At 45.4% G+C, this 22,579-nt stretch overlaps 1 protein-coding gene across 2 annotated transcripts in view; it reads left to right on the top strand.

Moving 5' to 3' along the window:
- Nucleotides 1-6,065: 6,065 nt before the first annotated feature.
- Nucleotides 6,066-22,579, top strand: part of PAXIP1 (PAX interacting protein 1) — a 188,256-nt gene continuing 171,742 nt past the window's right edge. For both annotated transcript variants that reach the window (XM_069211133.1, XM_069211134.1), the window contains exon 1: nt 6,066-6,263. In XM_069211133.1, the coding sequence (XP_069067234.1) occupies nt 6,189-6,263 (75 nt within the window). In that variant the 5' untranslated portion in view covers nt 6,066-6,188. The remainder of the gene's footprint in view (nt 6,264-22,579) is intronic.

Here is a 22,579-nt window from a genome sequence, read left to right as displayed (position 1 = left end):
AGAGCACAGAAGTTGTGATAGGGGAATTCTGCAAGGAAGACCAACACCAGCAATGCAACAACAATGGATTTCCAGACGAGAGTACCTGTGGAACAAGGGGACCAAGTCCAAGAGTCACACTCAAGTCGGGAGTGGGCAGATGCCCAGGAAATGCCAGCTGTGGGTGCAAAGAAGCTGCCACTGGATGGTAGAAGCTGTGGATTCTGTAAGAACGAAAAGGACTAGGAACTTCCCCTTTGGAGGATGGATGTCCCATGTTGTGAAGAAGCTTGCAGAGGTGTTTCCGTGCAGAAAGACCGCAAGCAATCCTTGCTAGCTGCAAGGGTCGCGGTTAGGGTTTTTGGATGCTGCTGTGGCCCAGGAGGGACCAGGATGTCGCCAATTGCGTGAGGAGACAGAGGGGCGCCCAGCAAGACAAGGAGCCCACTCAGAAGCAGGCAGCACCCACAGAAGTGCCGGAACAGGCACTACGAAGAAGAGTGAACCGGAGCTCACCCGAAGTCACAAAAGAAGGTCCCACGACGCCGGAGGACAACTCAGGAGGTCGTGCACTGCAGGTTAGAGTGTAGGGGACCCAGGCTTGGCTGTGCACAAAGGAAATCCTGGAAGAGTGCACAGGAGCTGGAGCAGCTGCAAATCACGCGGTACCCAGCAATGCAGTCTGGCGTGGGGAGGCAAGGACTTACCTCCACCAAACTTGGACTGAAGAGTCACTGGACTGTGGGAGTCACTTGGACAGAGTTGCTGAGTTCCAGGGACCACGCTCGTCGTGCTGAGAGGGGACCCAGAGGACCGGTGATGCAGTCTTTTGGTGCCTGCGGTTGCAGGGGGAAGATTCCGTCGACCCACTGGAGATTTCTTCGGAGCTTCTAGTGCAGAGAGGAGGCAGACTACCCCCACAGCATGCACCACCAGGAAAACAGTCGAGAAGGCGGCAGGATCAGCGATACAAGGTTGCAGTAGTCGTCTTTGCTACTTTGTTGCGGTTTTGCAGGCTTCCAGCGCAGTCAGCGGTCGATTCCTTGGCAGAAGGTGAAGAGAGAGATGCAGAGGAACTCTGATGAGCTCTTGCATTCGTTATCTAAAGAATTCCCCAAAGCAAATCAAATCAAATCATTAGCATTTATAAAGCGCGCTACTCACCCGTGCGGGTCTCAAGGCGCTAGGGACAAAGGGGGTGGTTATCGCTGCTCGAACAGCCAGGTCTTTAGGAGTCTCCGGAAAGCGGAGTGGTTCTGGGTGGTCCTGAGGCTGGTGGGGAGGGAGTTCCAGGTCTTGGCCGCCAGGAAGGAGAAAGATCTCCCACCCGCCGTGGAGCGTCGGATGCGGGGGACGGCGGCGAGTGCGAGGCCAGAGGAGCGGAGGGGGCGGGTGGGGACGTAGAAGTTGAGGCGTCTGTTGAGGTATTCCGGTCCCTTGTCGTGGAGGGCTTTGTGTGCGTGGGTGAGAAGTCGGAAGGTGATCCTTTTGCTGACTGGGAGCCAATGCAGGTGTCTCAGGTGTGCGGAGATGTGGCTGCTGCGGGGTACGTCGAGGATGAGGCGGGCCGAGGCGTTTTGAATGCGTTGTAGGCGATTTTGGAGTTTGGCTGTGGTCCCGGCGTAGAGGGTGTTGCCGTAGTCCAGGCGGCTCGTGACGAGGGCGTGGGTCACGGTTTTTCTGGTGTCGGCGGAGATCCAGCGGAAGATCTTGCGGAGCATGCGGAGGGTGAGGAAGCAGGCGGAGGACACGGCGTTGACTTGCTTGGTCATGGTGAGAAGAGGGTCCAAGATGAAGCCGAGGTTGCGGGCGTGGTCTGCGGGGGTCGGTGCGGTGCCGAGGGCCGTGGGCCACCAGGAGTCGTCCCAGGCGGACGGGGTGTTGCCGAGGATGAGGACTTCAGTTTTTTCAGAGTTCAGCTTTAGGCGGCTGAGCCTCATCCAATCTGCGACGTCCTTCATACCCTCTTGTAGGTTGGTCTTGGCGCTGGCGGGGTCCTTGGTGAGGGAGAGTATAAGTTGGGTGTCGTCGGCGTAGGAGGTGATGATGATGTCGTGCTTGCGTACGATGTTGGCGAGGGGGCTCATGTAGACATTGAAGAGTGTCGGGCTGAGTGATGAGCCTTGAGGTACGGCGCAGATGATCTCAGTGGGTTCTGAGCGAAACGGAGGGAGGTAGACTCTTTGGGAGCGGTTTGCGAGGAAGGAGGCGATCCAGTCCAGGGCCTGGTCTTGGATCCCGGTGGAGCAGAGGCGGGTGATTAGGGTGCGGTGACAGACGGTGTCAAAGGCAGCTGAGAGGTCGAGAAGAATGAGGGCGACTGTTTCACCGTTGTCCATCAGGGTTCTGATGTCGTCTGTGACTGAGATCAGGGCGGTTTCAGTGCTGTGGTTGGTTCGGAATCGCAGAGACCCTAAATAGCCAGAAAAGGAGGTTTGGCTACCTAGGAAGGAGGATAGGCTAGCAAGACAGGTAAGAGCCTATCTGAAGGGGTCTCTGACGCCACCTGCTGGCACTGGCCACTCAGAGCAGTCCAGTGTGCCAGCAGCACCTCTGTTTCCAAGATGGCAGAGGTCTGGAGCACACTGGAGGAGCTCTGGGCACCTCCCCTGGGAGGTGCAGGTCAGGGGAGTGGTCACTCCCCTTTCCTTTGTCCAGTTTCGCGCCAGAGCAGGGCTGGGGGATCCCTGAACCGGTGTAGACTGGCTTATGCAGAGATGGGCACCATCTGTGCCCATCAAAGCATTTCCAGAGGCTGGGGGAGGCTACAGTCTCAAGCGGTCCAAGGAGAGGACGAAATAGGCGCACGGCGAGCGTCCCCTTTGATGTATGTGTGACTATAAGGGGACACTCCCCCTCCTGGATACCAGAGGCTAGCAGCCTCTAAGAAAAGGGCCGCCTCAAGGTAATTCCTTGGGTAAGGTAGATCATTCATTTTTCATTTTTTCACTCTTTGATTTCCCCATAGAGTATTTTCCTCCAACGTGAGACGTAGGGATCCTAGGCCCTGACGAATGCCCCGAGACCTTCATTGGCTCACTTCTGAGGGCAGAAACATGTTGGCTATTAATTAGTTAGGTGACCCTGTGAGTCCTTGTCCTCACAGAGGTGTCCCAACCCCCCTTTTTAACTACACCAGTCAGACACCACCATTAAATTTGTTGCTCTTCACAGGTGTCTGCTTAGGTGTTTTTAGTTTTTTCAGTAGATTAGCTGGATCCCGATCTTTCCAGAAACAAGTTTATTTACGCACTCCCTCCTGTTCCTTTAACAGTGAGGTTGAGTCCGCCCAGGTGGCACTGTCCTACCTGGGTGGGTCTAGGTGGTCAAATGATGAAGCATGACACTATATAGTGTGTGAGACCACCTAGTCCGTAAAAGGAAATCCCTTTCTTCCCACCCCCCGTTGTTCCTCTCCGTATATGTACTCGGCAATTTCCAACTGACATTCCACTGACTTTACCCTTCCAAATAGGAATACATACAACCCAGGGCTACGCTAATATCCGCGACGTCCTCTTTTAGAGAACCCCGTACTTTCGTGTGTATTTTGGAGGCTACTCCTCCCCAGCCCTGACACCTTTTTCCAAAGGGAGAGGGTGTAACACCCTCTCTCTGAGGAAGTCCTTTGTTCTTCCTTCCTGGGCCAAGCCTGGCTGGACCCCAGGAGGGCAGAAACCTGTCTGAGGGGTTGGCAGCAGCAGCAGCTGCAGTGAAACCCCGGGAAAGGAAGTTTGGCCGTACCCGGGTCTGTGCTAGAGACTCAGGGGATCATGGAATTGTCCCCCCAATACCAGAATGGCATTGGGGTGACAATTCCATGATCTTAGACATGTTACATGGCCATGTTCGGAGTTACCATTGTGACGCTATACATAGGTAGTGACCTATGTATAGTGCACGCGTGTAATGGTGTCCCCGCACTCACCAAGTCCGGGGAATTTGCCCTGAACGATGTGGGGGCACCTTGGCTAGTGCCAGGGTGCCCACACACTAAGTAACTTAGCACCCAACCTTTACCAGGTAAAGGTTAGACATATAGGTGACTTATAAGTTACTTAAGTGCAGTGGTAAATGGCTGTGAAATAACGTGGGCATTATTTCACTCAGGCTGCAGTGGCAGGCCTGTGTAAGAATTGTCAGAGCTCCCTATGGGTGGCAAAAGAAATGCTGCAGCCCATAGGGATCTCCTGGAACCCCAATACCCTGGGTACCTCAGTACCATATACTAGGGAATTATAAGGGTGTTCCAGTATGCCAATGTGAATTGGTGAAATTGGTCACTAGCCTGTTAGTGACAATTTGTACAGAGAGAGCATAACCACTGAGGTTCTGGTTAGCAGAGCCTCAGTGAGACAGTTAGCCATCACACAGGGAACACATACATGTAGGTCACAAACTTATGAGCACTGGGGTCCTGACTAGCAGGGTCCCAGCGACACATAACAACATACTGAAAACATAGGGTTTTCACTATGAGCACTGGGCCCTGGCTAGCAGGATCCCAGTGAGACAGTGAAAACACCCTGACATACACTCACAAACAGGCCAAAAGTGGGGGTAACAAGGCTAGAAAGAGGCTACTTTCCCCCACAGTCACCCAGCTGAGTTTTCTCACTCTTGCAATGTATTTCACATTAATGCAAATGAATAGTAAATTGTAATTCTTCCAATTTCTCTTTTCAAAGGTCTATCTTTTTTTCTAAAGTGTTAGCATTCTATATGCATACAAAACACACAATGAAAACACACAATGAAACATACGTCACAGACTTATCTGTTTGAAAAACATGGCTATTATGTATAACATATAGCAACACAAATTATACATTCAAATCATACACCTCAGACAACAATAAATTATACATCCCAAACTCATACATGCCAACATTTTGAAACTTTAGCAACACAAAAGGATGGTGGAAGGAGTGCTTAACAATGCAAACACTCACCCCCAGTCACAGATCTGGGTTTAATCCATCGTTCTTTTGCTCACCATGCCACCACAGTTTGGACCCAGCCATATGCAAATCAATCTTGACCCTGTTCCTCAAGGGACATTTTGAAACAAGCAAGAGGGACATTTTTAAAGAAGAATGGGGGGCTTAATTTTCCCCATTGCCTTACATTGAAGGAAAGGCAAATTTAGGCACGCGGCTGCCAAAATTAAGCTTTTTTTGGCTTAGAAAATGGGGAGCCTCCTACTTGAATCAGGTCTATTAGAATCTATACAAACTGTTATGCCAACCACAAATACACACAATTTGAGGTCAGATACACTTACAAAAACACAAACCTGGTTGTTTTGTTAATGCTTGTAAATCAAATTAGGTTTTTCTTTGGAATACAGGGACGTACATGTCAACATTTTACAAGGGGAAAGTGGATGATTTTGAAAAACATCGGGATAATGCATTTTCCCCATCGACATGCATTGCATCAGAGACAGTTTCAGGCGGGAAACCGGTCAAACAAAAACATATTTTGCTTCAAAAATCGGGAGTCGCCCCTCTGAATAAGGTCTACGGGGATGCCTAATTTTGTTTCGGTGCTGTTTGTTACAGTTTCAAAGGTAGCGTGGTGCTTTTCTCTAGTTGGAACTTAACAACCCCTAAGATGGCGATCACATGGATCCAACCCTTGTGCTTCCGTTCTAGAATTGAGAATAACCTCGCTCGCAGCTAGTGTCTGAAGCTGTCAGAAGGGCGGAAACTATAAACACACGTAGGACGGCGTTAGGGGTTGGCACTGCAGTCGGCCCGCCCCCCTTTTACTCAAAAGGCGCCTTTTTCACCACTTCCCATGCTCCAGTTTTGTTTCTCTTCCAGTCTAGGTGCTCTTTCTTCCGCCTGTACCATTTGAAGAGGGTTAATCGTTTTACAGTAAAATCAGGCATGCTATCACAAAAATGAATAACAGTCACAAATGTCTTGCAATGTAGGTGAACACGTCCCTGTTAAATACAGTGGCTGCATAGCAAACGCGGTAACGAGTGAACCTTTAGGTCTACTTTGTGGCTGTTCCCACCTCTAAAGCCAGCACAATGGTACAGGCCGAGGCGCGCGCTGGCCCTGGCGGTTCGGTGCCTGCAGGGGGCGGGGCGCTTCAGTCTGTGGCGCGGAAAGAACACGCTGGGCTTGGCTGTCGGGGCCCTGGAAGCAGGTTCTACTGATGTTGGGTTAGGGAGAGCGAAACTACGGGCCGAGGCCATGGAAGAGCTGAAGGTCCCAGAGGACATGTTTAAAGATGTCAAGTTCTACCCCGTCGGAGAGCTGGATCCTCAGGTACTTGGACAGGATGGACTCGGGCTTAGTGAGAGAGAAGGAGAAGTATCTGCTCAGTGCTTGCCGGCCTGGGCGGCTAGAGAGGACGACCCGGGCACTACAAGGCTGTGGCTTCGTCCTACTCTTAAAGGTTTACCGCCATAGGAGGCCTATGTTAGGAGCTGCTCTGGGTGCAATCGACCTGTTCACCTGCTGTTGGCCCGGGGCCCTAGTATGTCTCTCCCGGGTCTGGGTGGACAGGGCTGTGTTTGGTTTCCAATGTAGGGCCTTTGAGGCCACCGTCTTTCTTCGTAGGGAGACTACAGTGTGCTGCGCGAAAACTGCGCTTGCATTGCAGCTACAGGTGGGAACTTGAGAATCGGTTGGCGAAAAAGACTTGGTCTGTCCTGACACTACAGTCAGGATGCGTCTTGTTGTGTCCCCATCATTCTTTATGCCTTCGCCTTACACTAACATTGCACAGACTAAATGTATCCTTACCTGCACTAAGACAACAACCCCCCTCTGCAATTAGAAGGCAGAAGTACTTATACGTTTATTTGAAACTTGAAACAAATGTTTTAAGCAGAAGGTGAAATTATGTGCCATGCAGGTAGATCATTTTGGGACAGTAGAGACATGTAGAAAGCTTTCGTACCGTCGGGTAACTTTTTCGCCTCCAACGTGACAGCATCCCCCCCCTCTTTTCGGAGATCACACCTAGTTCTTCATGAGGCAACTTGAAAGCAAGCAGGTGTGGCTCTGGTGCATGTATGTTTCTTTATTGGCGGGCAGTGTTTGTCCATAATACCGGAAAGTATTTTGTTTGCACACTTTTTCTCGTAATGTGTCTGCAGGTTAAGTTGTGGATCGTGTTGCCTGCACGTTCTACCTGAATATGGGAGCCCTCTGCACATTATGCCTGTATATAGTGATGTCCTGGAAGTGATTGCCATTTCAATTGAAATAGCATATTCAGAAACAAGGCCATAGATCGAGGTTTGTTAGCCCCTGCCATTGCAGTTATATCTGAACCAGAATTATGACTGTATTTAGTGGCAAAACAAATGGGACCCTAGTGGTCGCCAAACAAAATGTGACACTAGTAAGTTTGCAGCGGAAGCCCAGAAAGGTGTTCTCATTCATTTACATTGAGCTGTTGTCAGTTCATATAATTAAAGTGTTAGCTTATGCAGTTGTTTGATATTAATATGCCGGCATCAAAAGGTTTGTAAAAGGCTGAATCAGATTTTACATAGAGATTAACTATTTCCTGCAGATCATTTCACCTCTGAAAATTCTAGTAGAGCGAAGAGCCTTGCACACTTTTCAGATTATGCTAAACATGCTACTACCCAAAGAGTTACCAATTATGGTTGTCAGTTGCTTTAAGTGGCCAGCCCCTTTATGAAATAGTCATCTTGAGCAGTAGCTGGCAGAAAATATATTTATATTGTAGTTCTATTAAAACCAGTGGTTTTGATAAAGGTGCCCTGGATAAACACATGGTAGTAGTGATTTGCACCGGGTACAAAGGCATTTTTAAAATGTTTCAGAAAAGCAAGGTGATTAGTGGTGACCTGAATTGGAGTTGGCGGAGAATTTCAGGATTTAGCACCTACAATGGAAGAGAGGCTACTGTGGCCTGGTTTTTGATACTTGGGAACGTTCAGCAGACAGGCAAAATATGATGATCAAATGTTCAGGGTACCATGATAACAGAAAACAGGGCCTTTCATAAATTGGGGTATTTTGCCATACATATTGGCACTATGCAAACTTCATATCCCAGATCCATTAGTCAGATAATACTTGTTGAGAAAAGTACACTTACTGCCAGTCTTGCATAATACAGGATTGTCGTGTGCCATTTTTCTCACCAAGTGGAATATTCTCACGGACGTGATGGGGGCACATTCGGAATCCTCCTATTTTCAGTTCCTCATATACAGTGATCAGTTCCCTTAGTGCATTTATTGATACAGATCTCATTTGATTTAAGCTAAATAAATATTTGTAGTGTGAATAGGTTACAGTTTATATGTAGCATACTTTTAAAGACTTTTGGTTTGAAGACCTATTGTGTACAAGATCAATACATAAAGGGAGCTTTGGGTCAGCTCATTGCATATTATTGATTGGATTTCTTTTCTGTTTCATGACTTGCTTCTTATTCAGTGGCTTTCCTTTCACCTATTGTATTAGGCTTCTGGAGCATATCCGCTTTACCACCTCTTGAAGTGGATAAATCGTATCTATCCACTGCTTGCATTCAGGGAACTACTTTTTCTTTTTGATTGTAACATTCCGTTGGAGATTCCTAGTGCTCTTCTGTGTGCCTCCCCCTTCACTGGTCAGAATAAAAAAATGTATGAATGAAGTACCTTGCTTAGATAACATTGTGCATATGCTTTTCATTCGTCTCCAAGATTGGCTACTTTTAACCCTAACTGGACAGAACATCTGTCAAACTTTTGCTTGCATTCATGTCTCCTTCTTTTTTTTTTTTTTTTTTTTTTGGAACATTTTTCTAGCCTATTAAGAACAATTTGTGCTGATTTAGTGGTGTAATCGCCATCGCGTGAATGTAAATTGAATGCTTACTTTCCTTCCTACTTTGAAGATGTGTTCATGTTACCCTGAGATCTTTGGCCACTTGAAATTTCTTCCATGAACTTTTATCACCCAAACACTGCGCCCTTTACACTGAAAGCAATACTTACAGTGCTCCCTAGATGTAGGAAAGTACCATCTTGCCTGGAATGTAACCCCCATATTTCACTGTATGTATGTTGTTTTAGTCCTTGTGTCACTGGGACCCTGCCAGGCAGGGCCCCAGTGCTCATAGTATGTGCCCTGTATGTGTTCCCTCTGTGATGCCGAACTGTCTCACTGAGGCTCTGCTAACCAGAACCTCAGTGGTTATGCTCTCTCTGCTTTCCAAATTTGTCACTAACAGGCTTGTGACTAAATTTACCAATTCACATTGGCATACTGGTACACCCATATAATTCCCTTGTATATGGTACTGAGGTACCCAGGCTATTGGGGTTCCAGGAGATCCCTATGGGCTGCAGCATTTCTTTTGCCCCCCATAGGGAGCTCTGACAATTCTTACACAGGCCTGCCACTGAAGCCTGCGTGAAATAATGTCCACGTTATTTCACAGCCATTTACCACTGCACATAAGTAACTTATAAGTCACCTATATGTCTTACCTTCACCTGGTGAAGGTTGGGTGCCAAATTACTTAGTGTGTGGGCACCCTGGCACTAGCCAAGGTGCCCCCACATCGTTCAGGACAAATTCCCCGGACTTTGTGAGTGCGGGGACACCATTACACGCGTGCACTATAATGGTAACTCCGAACATGGCCATGTAACATGTCTAAGATCATGGAATTGTCACCCAATACCATTCTGGTATTGGGGGGGACTATTCCATGATCCCCCGGGTCTCTAGCACAGAACCCGGGTACTGCCAAACTGCCTTTCCGGGGTCTCTACTACTGCTGCTGCCAACCCCTCAGACAGGTTTCTGCCCTCCTGTGGTCCAGGCAGCCCTGGCCCAGGAAGGCAGAACAAAGGATTTCCTCTGAGAGAAGGTGTTACACCCTCTTCCTTTGGAAATAGGTGTGAAGGGCTGAGGAGGAGTAGCCTCCCCCAGCCTCTGGAAATGCTTTGACGGGAACAGATGGTGCCCATCTGTGCATAAGCCAGTCTACACCGGTTCAGGGATCCCCCAGCCCTGCTCTGGCGCGAAACTGGACAAAGGAAAGGGGAGTGACCACTCCCCTGACCAGTACCTCCCAGGGGAGGCCCAGAGCTCCTCCAGTGTGTCCCAGACCTCTGCCATTTGGAAACAGAGGTGTTGGGGGCACACTGGACTGCTCTGAGTGGCCAGTGCCAGCAGGTGACGTCAGAGGCTCCTTCTGATAGGCTCTTACCTGTCTTGGTAGCCAATCCTCCCTCCTTGGTAGCCGAACCTCCTTTTCTGGCTATTTAGGGTCTCTGCTTTGGGGAATTCTTCAGATAACGAATGCAAGAGCTCACCAGAGTTCCTCTGCATCTCCCTCTTCACCTTCGACCGCTGACTGCTCCAGGATGCCTGCAAAACCGCAACAAAGTAGCAAGACGACTACCAGCAACATTGTAGCGCCTAATCCTGCCAGCTTTCTCGACTGTTTCCTGGTGGTGCATGCTCTGGGGGTAGCCTGCCTTCACCCTGCACCAGAAGCTCCGAAGAAATCTCCTGTGGGTCGACGGAATCTTCCCCCTGCCAACGCAGGCACCAAAAGACTGCATCACTGGTCCTCTGGGTCCCCTCTCATCCTGACGAGCGTGGTCCCTGAACACACCAACTCTGTCCAAGTGACTCCCACCGTCCAGTGACTCTTCAGTCCAAGTTTGGTGGAGGTAAGTCCTTGCCTCCCCACGCTAGACTGCATTGCTGTGTACTGCGTGATTTGCAGCTGCTCCGGCTCCTGTGCACTCTTCCAGGATTTCCTTCGTGCACAGCCTAGCCTGGGTCCCCAGCACTCCGTCCTGCAGTGCACAACCTTCTGAGTTGGCCTCTGACGTCGTGGGACCCTCTTTTGTAACTTCGCGTGGACTCCGGTTCACTCTTCTTTCAAGTGCCTTTTGGGGTACTTCTGCGGGTGCTGCCTGCTTCTGTGAGGGCTCTCTGAGTTGCTGATCGCCCCCTCTGTCTCCTCCAAAAGGAGACATCCTGGTCCTCAGCAGCACCCAAAAACCTCTACCGCGACCCTTGCAGCTAGCAAGGCTTGTTTGCGTTATTTCTGCGTGGGAACACCTCTGCAAGCTTCATCGCGACGTGGGACATCAGTCTTCCAAAGGAGAAGTCCCTAGTCCTCTTCTTTCTTGCAGAACTCCAAGCTTCTTCCAACCGGAGGCAGCTTTCTTGCACCTTCATCCGGGGTTTCCTGGGCTCCTGCCCCCCCTGGACACTGTCGCAACTAGTAGACTTGGTCCCCTTGCCTTGCAGGTCCTCAGGTCCGGAAATCCGTTGTCCGTGCACTGCTGGTGTTTGTTGTTCTTGCAGAATCCCCCTATCACTACTATTGTGCTCTCTGGGGGTAGTAGGTGCACTTTACTCCTACTTTTCAGGGTCTTGGGGTGGGGTATTGTGGTAACCCTCACTGTTTTCTTACAGTCCCAGTGACCCTCTACAAGCTCACATAGGTCTGGGGTCCATTCGTGGTTCGCATTCCACTTTTGGAGTATATGGTTTGTGTTGCCCCTATACCTATGTTCTCCTATTGTAATTCTACACTGTTTGCATTACTTTTCTTGCTCTTACTTACCTGATTTGGGTTTGTGTACATATAACTTGTGTATATTACTTACCTTCTTACTGAGGGTACTCACTGAGATACTTGTGGCATATTGTCATAAAAATGAAGTACCTTTATTTTTAGTAACTGTGTATTGTGTTTTCTTATGATATTGTGCATATGATACAAGTGGTATAGTAGGAGCTTTGCATGTCTCCTAGTTCAGCCTTAGCTGCTTTGCCATAGCTACCTTCTATCAGTCTAAGCTGCTAGAAACACCTCTTCTCTACTAATAAGGGATAACTGGACCTGGCACAAGGTGTAATTACCTTTGGTACCGACTACAAGCCAGGCCAGCCTCCTACACTAGACATATACTGTGTTTGGAATTTTTTGAAGGTAAGAGGGAGAGGCAAATGGATAATCTTTCCTCTACCTCCAGAGAGGCTTTCATTGGAAAACACCCACCACTTTATGGGAATCAAAGTAGATTGTGCTGATGATTCCTACTTTGTTGTAAAATAAAAGCTTTGTGAAGCTACGCCTTCAGTTAGCGAGAAAATGCTGTGTTCAAAAGTGTTAGGTTTATTTGTGACCCATAACCTCCAATCCTGCATACTCCATGACCTAATTCTTTTTCTGGAATAAGAGCTCCTTTTGCAAGAGCCCATCTAGAGAGTACCAAATTTTGATACCGCTACGCTTATATATTTCAGAGTTGCCTATAGCGTCTCTGTAGTTAAGGTTAGGCCAGGGTGTCTATTAAAATGAATTTTTGTTTTGTTTTCTGAATAACTTTGGCGCAGTTTGAATTCGGACAAAAGTCTCCAAAATAACTGCAACCATTTTGCATTCTTCCTGGCAAGTTTTTAGCGATCCATCGAACAGGGTCCCAAAAGGAATGGTAAAGGTGTGTCCCAAAGAGACTTTTTCCATTTTAACTCTCATACAATTCTTTTGTCCTCAATACAGCAAAACAACTAAATGGAATTACACCACATATGTCATGTAAATGGAAATTTACTCATAGAAGAGTCTTTCCTTGGTTTGGTGTAAATCCGTTCAGTAGTTTTCAAGAAGTTTGTGTTTGAAAAAAATGGTTCCAGTCTGGACTAAAATAGGTTACCTGTTTAGAGGTAACTGTACCTTTAATTTATGGATCGTCCAGATTTGCAAGTTCGTGCAGGTTTTGTAAATTCAGTTCAAAAGTAAAGGCACACCATTATACGAGGCACTTTTTCTCATTTTGTGCATTGCGGATTTGCAAATATGTAGCTCTCAATCGGCTGTTCTTCACAGATAATTTGTTTTGCTCATCAGTAAAAAAAAAAAAGACAAAGAAATACGGGCACTGGGGACAGGATGAACCTACTGTCTTGCCCCAGGCCCAGTGTCTGGAACCCCCAGAAATTAACATTAAACAAACAAAAAAATATATAATTGGATTCAATAATCCTGTGCTATGTTCACAAATCTCAGTCTGCTGGACCCAGAGAGGGTCCACAATTTGCAAAACCAAAACTAGATATGCAATTCCTGATTTTTATTTTTTATTTTTTTTATTTATACTTCTATTTACTGCTTTACTGTTCTTGGCATGATGGGGCTCTGAGGGCACCTCCTGCTGTGCACAGATGGAGGCCTTGTGCAACAGGCGGTGACTGAAAGTTGGACATATTGCCTGAAGCTGAAGCTCGGCTATGCATTAATAAAGTTAATGTGTAGAAGAGGTTGGTCTCCTTTTGGATGGTTGTGTGGCGGGTCTGGCCCAAGACCAAGCTTTGTGGCTTACTCCCTTAATGCCATTTAAAGGCTGTGTTTAGTGTGGTTGACTGCCTGCTCTGGCTTGGGTGCAGGGCCTTGGCATCAGCCATTCACTTTGGCCGAACCCCCCACTGTTGCCATCCTGCCATGAACATTGAGTTTGTGTGTGACTGGCTGCATTTACCTTAAGTGCCATGCCCCTTAGTCTTAGCATGCATGCGTTTATAGTTCTCAATGAAGAAGCATTTTTAAAGGAGTTGTATTGTCTCTGCAACCATCACATACTTATCTACAATATACTTTAAATGAAATTCCATGAAACATTTGTTGAAGGGAAGCTTTGGCTACTTCCCAGAATTAACAATTTATAGTTGGATGGGCAGTTCTAATGTCCGAAGCCATGTTTTTCTGTGTTGACAAAGGAATTCCCCAATTCCATCACTGATGCTTCATAATTTTGTACCTTATTCATGTTGGCACTTTTTAACGGTGTGTCTAATATTTATGGCTAATTAGTGGTAGTCTGAGACCGTATAATGGAGTTTTTCGGACCATGACACCACTTCTTAGATGTGACAGTACATAATGGGCATATGAAGGCACTTAGGAGAATGATGCCATTTTTTATTTAGAATTATGCCAGCTTTTGGGCATGTAACTGCATGTTCTAGGGAAGTAACAGGAAGCTTGGGCTTGTGTCACTTCATCAGTGTGATTGCTACTAGTGAGAATATCTTAGTCGAATTGCAGCCTTTGGTCCCCATGTATTGTCTTTGAACACATTGGCTTGTAAGTTGAATAGTCTCCTTTCAGCTTAATGTCATGTTATCTGCTGTGACACAAATAGTGCTTTCGTGTTTAATGACACATGGGGAATTTCAGTGGTTTTAAGATATTTGAATCCAAATCATAAAGCCCCTCAACAGGGGTGCAGAATTTAATAAAATAGTAAAATATCTACTTATCCATGCAGGTAGCTTAATAAATTTACTTGCCCCTTTGGTGCCATGTTGTGCGGCGACAAATTATGGCAGCAATCTCATTATATAAGATCTCTGATAATAGCCTCTCTGATTATGCCAGGGCTCATGCTATAGTAGGGCTTTAATACTAGCAAATTCCTTACTATGCCATCTTTCCACAGACCTACATACTGGGGCTGGAGGTAGCAGTAAGCAATAGTTCCAGGGTTGGAATGCCCTTTTGAGTCTATGCAAACCTACTAACTTTCATGTTGTAAGGGCTTTCACCAGCTGTTCTCTAACCTTTTCCCATACTGAGAGAGGTTGTAAATGTACTCTTGACAAGGGCAGAAGTAACGCTTCTTAAGGGTTGGGGGGAAAAAAGTGGTTGGAGGGAAAGTGAACTTGTAAACGCCCAACAAGTTCTCGCATGAGCAAATCTACACATGCCTATTTGCTTCTGCTAAAATCAGTTCACAAATACTTTCTAGGAGTACAATTTCCTGGCCTACTTCTGTAAATTCTTGTGAATTCATGAAATACATAAATTTGCACTAATACAACAACATATACCATTGGTGCACATTTGTAACATTCTTAACGAATTGGGCGCCTAATTAGGTATAGCTTTTACCAAGACCTTTTGTTCTTATGAAACATTTGTTTGTCTGGCTTCACTGTCAGTGACAGCGGTCTGCTATTTCACAAAGAACATATTGGCACACAAAGTAGTTTTGTTCAGTGCCAGAAACTACTGTGGCAATGTGTGCTTTTTGGGACTAAAAAATATATTTTGCTTTTTGCCAATGTTTGTTACAATTGTGAGGGCCAGCAGCTCCCACAACAATAACGTTTTTTTGTTACAAAAGTAATGTCAAAACAAGACATACATTGACAAAACCAAAAGACTGACCACCAATGTCAGACTTATTGGCTTTGCCAATGCTTGTATATTTTCATGTTTCTCATAGACTTGTTGAAACTGGTTACACAGATGTTTTTCAATTATGAATATTTTTTGGAAGTACTAGCATGCATCAACTCATTTAATTAAATGAGACTTGAAAGAAATGGTATCTAAAATTTCACAGTTATTTAGCAAAACCTTTTTTCCTAGTTGAATTTTTGTGTGAACGTTTTATTTTGACAGCAAAGAATCATCCGTCTTGCTTTCAAGTATCTGCAAATATGTGTATCTAATCAGAGAACATTTTGGGACAATTATATGTTGCCTCATATTGGTAAACTTTGCAAGTGCGTTTACACATTTTTTTTTGGACTTGGTAGTGCAGTCCGAGGTTACAACATTTATTTACAATGTTCACCCTAATTATAAAGGCTTTGCATTAATGAACTATAAATACAAGTTTGAACAGAAATAACAAAACAAATATTACCTTAACTGCAGACAATGCCCTCCCTGCCCTATAATGTGGTACTGTAGACTGGCAGTCAAAAGGTTAGTGCTGCAGGGGTTTGGGCTTACGTGTCCCAAGAAAAGATAAACCTGAGACCTTGTTGTCCTCACCCCAAATAAAATGTCCTGGGTGTTGGGCTATAGGAATTCCAGACCCCTACCTTAAACGTTTATTACAATTTGACTTTTTCGTACAGGTTGGTACATCATCTTAGTAGAAAACATAGTTTCCCTTTGTTTTTCTCCCTTTTTCAGTTAGTGTATTGGGCTTTGTAATTCCCTTCTTTGTGCACTGCTTAAACACCCAAAGGTGGTGCTGTAGCTTGAGGATGGTAGATGCAGAAAATGGTATTTGGCCATACTCTGTAAACTGTGTCGGTGCCTAAAGAATCCATAGTCTTCTGCCTGTGTTCATTGAACCAACTGTAACGCGATTAGAGGACCTGGGCATACATATTCAGGGCCCTGATGATGGGCCAATGATCTTAAATGCATTGAGCTAAATAGTACTGACTGAAGACAACACAGAATGAAAAATGGCGGTTACATGCCACCAATATATAGGTGTTGATTCTGTATGGTCAAGAGATTTTCAGCCCTTTACCTTTGACCGGAGTTAAAGATGTGATACTAAAACAAAAATAAGAGTGCAAAGAACAAATCTTAAAAGTGACAATCCTAAGCAACTTCAACTGTGATCCCCAGCATACCGGAACCATTTGAATTATTATTGTCCTTCCCATATATGAGTACAATGAGGGGCATATTTATACTCTGTTTGCGCCGGATTTGCGTCGTTTTTTTTGACGCAAATCAGACGCAAAACTAACTCCATATTTATACTTTGGCGTTAGACCCGTCTAGCGCCAAAGATCCTGGAGTTTGCGTCATTTTTTAGCGTGGACACCTTCCTTGCGTTAATGATATGCAAGGTAGGCGTTCCCGTCTAAAAAATGACTCCGAGGCATGTGCGCCGTATTTACACTCCCGGCAAAAATGACGCCCGGGAGTGGGCGGGTCAAAAAAAATGACGTCCAGCCGCTTTAGTGTCATTTTCTAACGCCTGGTCAGGGCAGGCGTTAAGGGACCTGTGGGCTCGGAAGGAGCCCAGTGGTGCCCTCCCATGCCCCCAGGGCCACACTTGCCCACCCCAGGAGGACGCCCAAGGATGGAGGGACCCATCCCAGGGAACTTAAGGTAAGTTTTTTTTTTTTTTTTTTTTTTTTTTGTGGCATAGGGGGGGGGGCCTGATTTGTGCCCCCCTACATGCCACTATGCCCAATGACCATGCCCAGGGGACATAAGTCCCCTGAGCATGGCCATTGGGCAAGGGGGCATGACTCCTGTCTTTGCTAAGACAGGAGTCATTTGAATGGGGGTTGGGAGTAAAAAAAAATGGCGCTAATCGGGTTGAGGCGAAAATTTTGCCTCAGCCTGACTTGCCCCATTTTTTGGCGCCCAAGCTCCATTTTCCCCTACGCTGGCGCTGCCTGGTGTAAGTCATTTTTTTTGACGCACACCAGGCAGCTCCACCGGCTAACGTCATTCCATAAATAAGGCGCCTGCATGGCGCTTTGGAATGGCGTTAGCCGGCGTTAAATTTTTTGACGCACAACTGCGTTGGCGCAGTTGTGCGCCAAAAAGTATAAATACGGCCCTAAATCCTGTTCTATTCATGCTTTTGTCATTTGGATATTCCAGTAGTCCTTGTTCTGTTGGTTTGTTCCATAGATGTGCACTGGGTTGAGAGTTGTGTTCCCTTGTAGGTGTCTGCTGATACCTTTCATGAGTCTGACTTTCTGTATATACACTATCTTTGTGTGCAAGGCACATTTTCTTATGCCCAGGCTTGGGAGCTTGTATGAGCTCAAAAGAAGGAGAAGATGGGGCAAGCAGGCCCTAGAGTGAGAAGGCAGAGCAGGAGCAGACATTAAAGTACAATAGTTGGAGCAAACAGGCTAAGTAAAGCAGGGTAGATGAAGGATTAAGGTAGAGCCGATATGAGGGGGAGAAGGTAGAGTTAAAAGGCAGGTGTCACAAGTAGAGAAGGAGTTGGAGGGAAGAAGGGTATGTAGATTAAGCAACAGGTGGAATAAGGAGAAAGATGGGAATAGTAGAAGTAAGGTCAGGAAGTGCACTGAGAAGGGAGGCGAAGGAAGATGAGTAAGGTGATGAAGTGAGAATGGGAAAGGACGGATGGAACAGTTGGGAGACGATTTATGTTTTTTATTATAAAGAGGGCTCACTGACTAGGATTCTTTGCATTTTAAGAATAAAAAGTTACTGTGGAACCAATCCAGAAATCTGTGTGAGGAGAAACCAGTTCCACAGCTTAACCAGACAGATTACCAGACCCTACCTGAACTTCAGTAGACTGCACTTTGTTTGTAGTATGAGGAGGAGAGAATTCAAGATTTAACTATGATAGAATAAAACAACGGGTTTTCAGGACTCAGTGATTTGGCCCTTGATACTATGGAAAGGGAGTGATTAAAAGAATGTAGGGCCACCTTTTGCTTTCTGCAGCACATGCTGCTGAAACTTAGATGCCCAGACTACACAGGGGTTTCAGCAACATAGATAGCACTGTGTACACAGGGGTGTGGAATTTATTAAAATATCTACTTGTCCACGGGACAGGTTGCTTCTCAAATCTACTTGTCCTGTAAAAAGATCTACTTGTCCCTTTGGTGCCATGTAGTGTGGCGCCAAATTATAGCAGCAATCTCATTATGTAAGAGCTCTGATAATAGCCTCTCTGATTATGCCAGGGCTACTACCATAGTAGGGCTTGAATACTAACAGTTTCAATCCCTACTGTAGCAACTTCCTTATTTTTCCACCTTTCTGCAGATCTGCATACTGGGGCTGGAGGAAGCAGTAAGCAATAGTTCCAGGGCTGGAATGCCTTTGAGTCTGCAAACCTACTAACCTGCATGTTTTAAAGATTTTCACCAGCTTCTCTCTAATATTTTCCCATAATAAGAAAGGTTGGACATTTACTCCTGACAATGGCAGAATTAGAACTTCTTCCAGGGTTGGGAAGAAAGTGGCTGGAGGGAAAATGAACTTGCAAATGCTCAATAGATTTTCACATGAGCAAATCTACACATGCGTATTTACCCATGCTAAAATACAGTTCACAAATATTTTATAGGGGTACGACATATACCATGGGTGCACTTTTGTGACTTTCTTTAAGAATTTGGGGCCACATGTAGGTAGGTTCAGATTTGTGACCCGCAAATTGCGAGTCGCAAATCCGAATGTAGGATGGTGTCCCTGACACCATCTGTGATTCGCAAGGGCTTCGCAAATGCTCACCTCATGAATAATCATTAGGTGGGTCGCAATTTTCGACCCCCTTGAGAATGGCTGTCTCAGGGATGGTGGCCTGCTGGAGACAGCAGACCACCATGTCTGTGACTGCTTTTCAATAAAGCAGTTTTTTTTTTATTTTATTTTTTTTGTAATGCAGCCCGTTTTCCTTAAAGGAAAACGAGATGCATTACAAAAACGAAAAATGAAACGTTTTCGTTTCATTTTTTCAGAGCAGGCAGTGGTCCGCAGGACCACTGCCTGCTCTGAAAAAATGTTTACAGTGACATTCACAATGGGGAAGGGGTCCCAGAGGGACCCCTTCCCTTTTGTGAAAGTGTTAGCACCCATTTGAAATGGGTGCAAACTGAGATTGGTTTGCGCCCGCATTCGCAAAACAATCCTACATTGCACTGCGAGTCGCAATTAGGAAGGGAACACCCCTTCCTAATTGCGAGTCACAAACCCGTTTTGCGATTCGGTAACCAGGTTACCGAATCGCAAAACTGGGTTTGTGCATCGCAATGTGCTTTTTGCACGTCGCAAACAGCGAAAGTCGCTGTTTGCGACATGCAAAAAGCTACCTACATGTGGGTCATGGTCCCTAATTAGGTCTGGTGTTAACAAAGACATTTTGTTTTTTATTAAACTTCTATTTCTCTCTCTTTCGGCTGGCTTTACTGTGAGTGATCGCATTCTTCTCTTCCACAAGGAGCATATTGGCACACAAAGTAGTTTTGTTCAGTGTCAGGAACTACAGTGGCAATCAGTGACGTAATGAAACTGGAGGGTGCCCCTTTGCAAAGAACATGGAGGAGCCCCCTCTCCAGACTCACTCAGGGCAGGTGCTGTGCTGAAGGGGCCCCCTGGAGGGCGGCTGCGGGGCCTTTGGTATGCCACTGGTGGCAACATGTGCTTTTAGAGTTCAAAAACGTTTTGGGGGGTTTTTGCCAGTGTTTGTTACAATGTTGAGGACCTGGTAGCTCCCACAACAATAAAGTGTTACAAAAGCCATGTCAAAACAAGACACGCATTGATGAAACTAAAAGACTTATAAAAAAATATGTCAGATCAGTTGGCTTTGTCAGTGTTTGTTTATTTTCATGCTTCCCATAATCGTGTTGAAAATGGTTACACTGATTTTCCATTAGAAATATTTTTGGGAAATACTAGCATGCATCAAAACATTTTACTAAATGACACTTCATTTGCATATAATCAGAGAGCATTCTGGGAGCATTATACTTAGCCTCATAGACTAAACTTTTCAAACATGAGTATACACGTTTTTTTTTTTTATACTGGAACCAACGTCAGTAGTGAAGTGTGACATTAAAACATTTATTTACAGCACTCACCCTAATAATGAAGGTTTTCAAATAATGAACCATAAATACAAGTTCGAACAGCATTATCTCTTGGAAACACATTACCTCAACTGCAGAGAGTTCCACTCTCTGTAAACAGGCAGCCAAAGGGTTTGTGCTGCAGAGGGTTGGGTCTACTTGTCCCAAGGACAAAGTAAACATAAAATCTTGTTGCCCTTGACCCCAAACAAGATGTCCGATAGGAATTCCACATCCCTGTGTACAGTTGGCATGACCTTGAACTGACCTCTGTCAATAGAGAGATACTGGTGAGATCTAAATACAGGGAACATGTGATCTGATTTGGGGAATGAGTTGGGCGGACATATTTTAAGCAGTCTTGTGGAGGTTGACCGAGTTTTACCAGGGACTTACTTTGAATTGGCACAGTTCACTCTCTATTGTATCAGTGAACATATCACTGTGATTTATATGTGGCATTCAGTGAATTTAAATTATTCTGTTAAGGATTCTCAACCATATGAAAATGGTATTAGCAGTTTTGGGCACCTGTTTCCAGACACAGGTTAGAGTATACATAGACTGCTAAGTTATGAACTGAATTGGCAAGTGGGACAGTTGGCTTCTGCCGGCAGCATTGTTCAAACCTGACCGCACCTGGAGTGGTTAGCAGGACTTCTGTTTTAGTTAAAACAAATTTGACCTTCATAGCCTGGTAATGGTCTAGTGTTTGCCAAACTTTCCTGATCCTCCTGCACATCAGAAGTGCCTGTCTGCATTGATAAAAAAGATTAGCTGCTGTATTTGTTCTGTGTCAATACTGTGCCACTGCATGGTGGAGTGGTTTGGCCAAGGGGCGCATATACAGCTTGCAAAGTGCATTGGGTGTGATGGGCGGGGGGAGGTGTAAAATAGACCTCTGCGTGGCCCTTACAAATGGGTTATTTGCTATTGGAGGTAAGAGGAAGTGCACTAGTCATCACTATTATCAATTGGTCTTCATGGATCATAAAGAACTGATATCCCCAATACCTTAGTGTTGTGCCACGTACAGCAGACTTCCTGGAAAGGGTAGATAAGTCTATTCTTTTTAGATTTCTTTACAGTGCATGAATGCATGTTTTTCTGTCACCTGCCCAAAATAAGGGAGTAGAAAAAGAGGGTGAAAATTACCCATATGATTGATTTTCAGGAAAGGCATTTGAAGCAATATTTTAACCTCAGCTGATCTAATCTAATCACTAGTGACTATGCCTGAGTAAGCAGATGGGTGGAGCGGGATGAGTACCCATGTTGAGAGTGATGGGCACATGAGGAATGAGAACAAATCTGTTTGCCTAATGACCCATAGGGCGCTGTATGGAACGTTAGGAGGATCACTTTTTCTCTGGAGTATACGTAATTTGGAGACCATTTAATTAATACTCCCAAGAACTGACCGAATATCAGGAAAATGTTCTTGTATACTGGTGAGAACGAATATGACTTAGAGCAAACTGTATAGTCGTTGGATTATGAAACATTTTGAAATGTATGTATAGTAACCAGAGGGAATAAGGCACATGGTCCCTTGTTGGGAAGGAGTGACCTCATTAAGTTAGTCATGTTTTGTCCCACGTTCAAAAGGACTTGTAATTTTTATGTGATAGTGTATGAGTGGTGCACAAGAGGGAGTGATTTGACTGGAATGGATGGTTGTGTCGTTTTGAGAGCGATGAGAGAGGGAGTATGTGCTGTGATCTGATATTAGTGGTGCGACTTATATTTTGAAATTTGTATATTATTTCTGGAAAAAGAAATGTAAAGATAAAGTAAATGAAAGGATTTGTAATTAATAAAACAGTCTTTTTGTGTATATTTTTCTGCCTTGTACATTGTTGTCACAGCTCCACTGTCTATATTGTGAAAAAATAAGGGATTGGCCCTATTTATTTATTACAGTGAGACAGCCTTTTTACTTAGTCTTTTTTTGTACTATCCCAGTGTAAAGCAGATTGGCTATGGCAACAATCAGACTTTCTGCTAGCCACTAGAAAATGGTAACCTTGCTGAGAAATGTCAGGACTTTTAAAAGTAGAGCAACACCCCCTTGTGAATTACTGATAATGTGCCCGGATGTGTGGGTTCCAACTTTTTTTTTAGTTGTGAGGTGTTGCTGTTCCTATTTTTAGGTCGAGCGTAGCAGCGTACAAGCACTGCTTTTCCGATGTGTTCGTATGTATCTGGGCTTTCAACAACGCCCACCTTACGCCCAT

The sequence above is a fragment of the Pleurodeles waltl genome, chromosome 10 (genome assembly GCF_031143425.1).
Source record: "Pleurodeles waltl isolate 20211129_DDA chromosome 10, aPleWal1.hap1.20221129, whole genome shotgun sequence".
Lineage (NCBI taxonomy): Eukaryota > Metazoa > Chordata > Amphibia > Caudata > Salamandridae > Pleurodeles > Pleurodeles waltl.
This window is presented reverse-complemented; position numbering and strand designations above follow the sequence as displayed.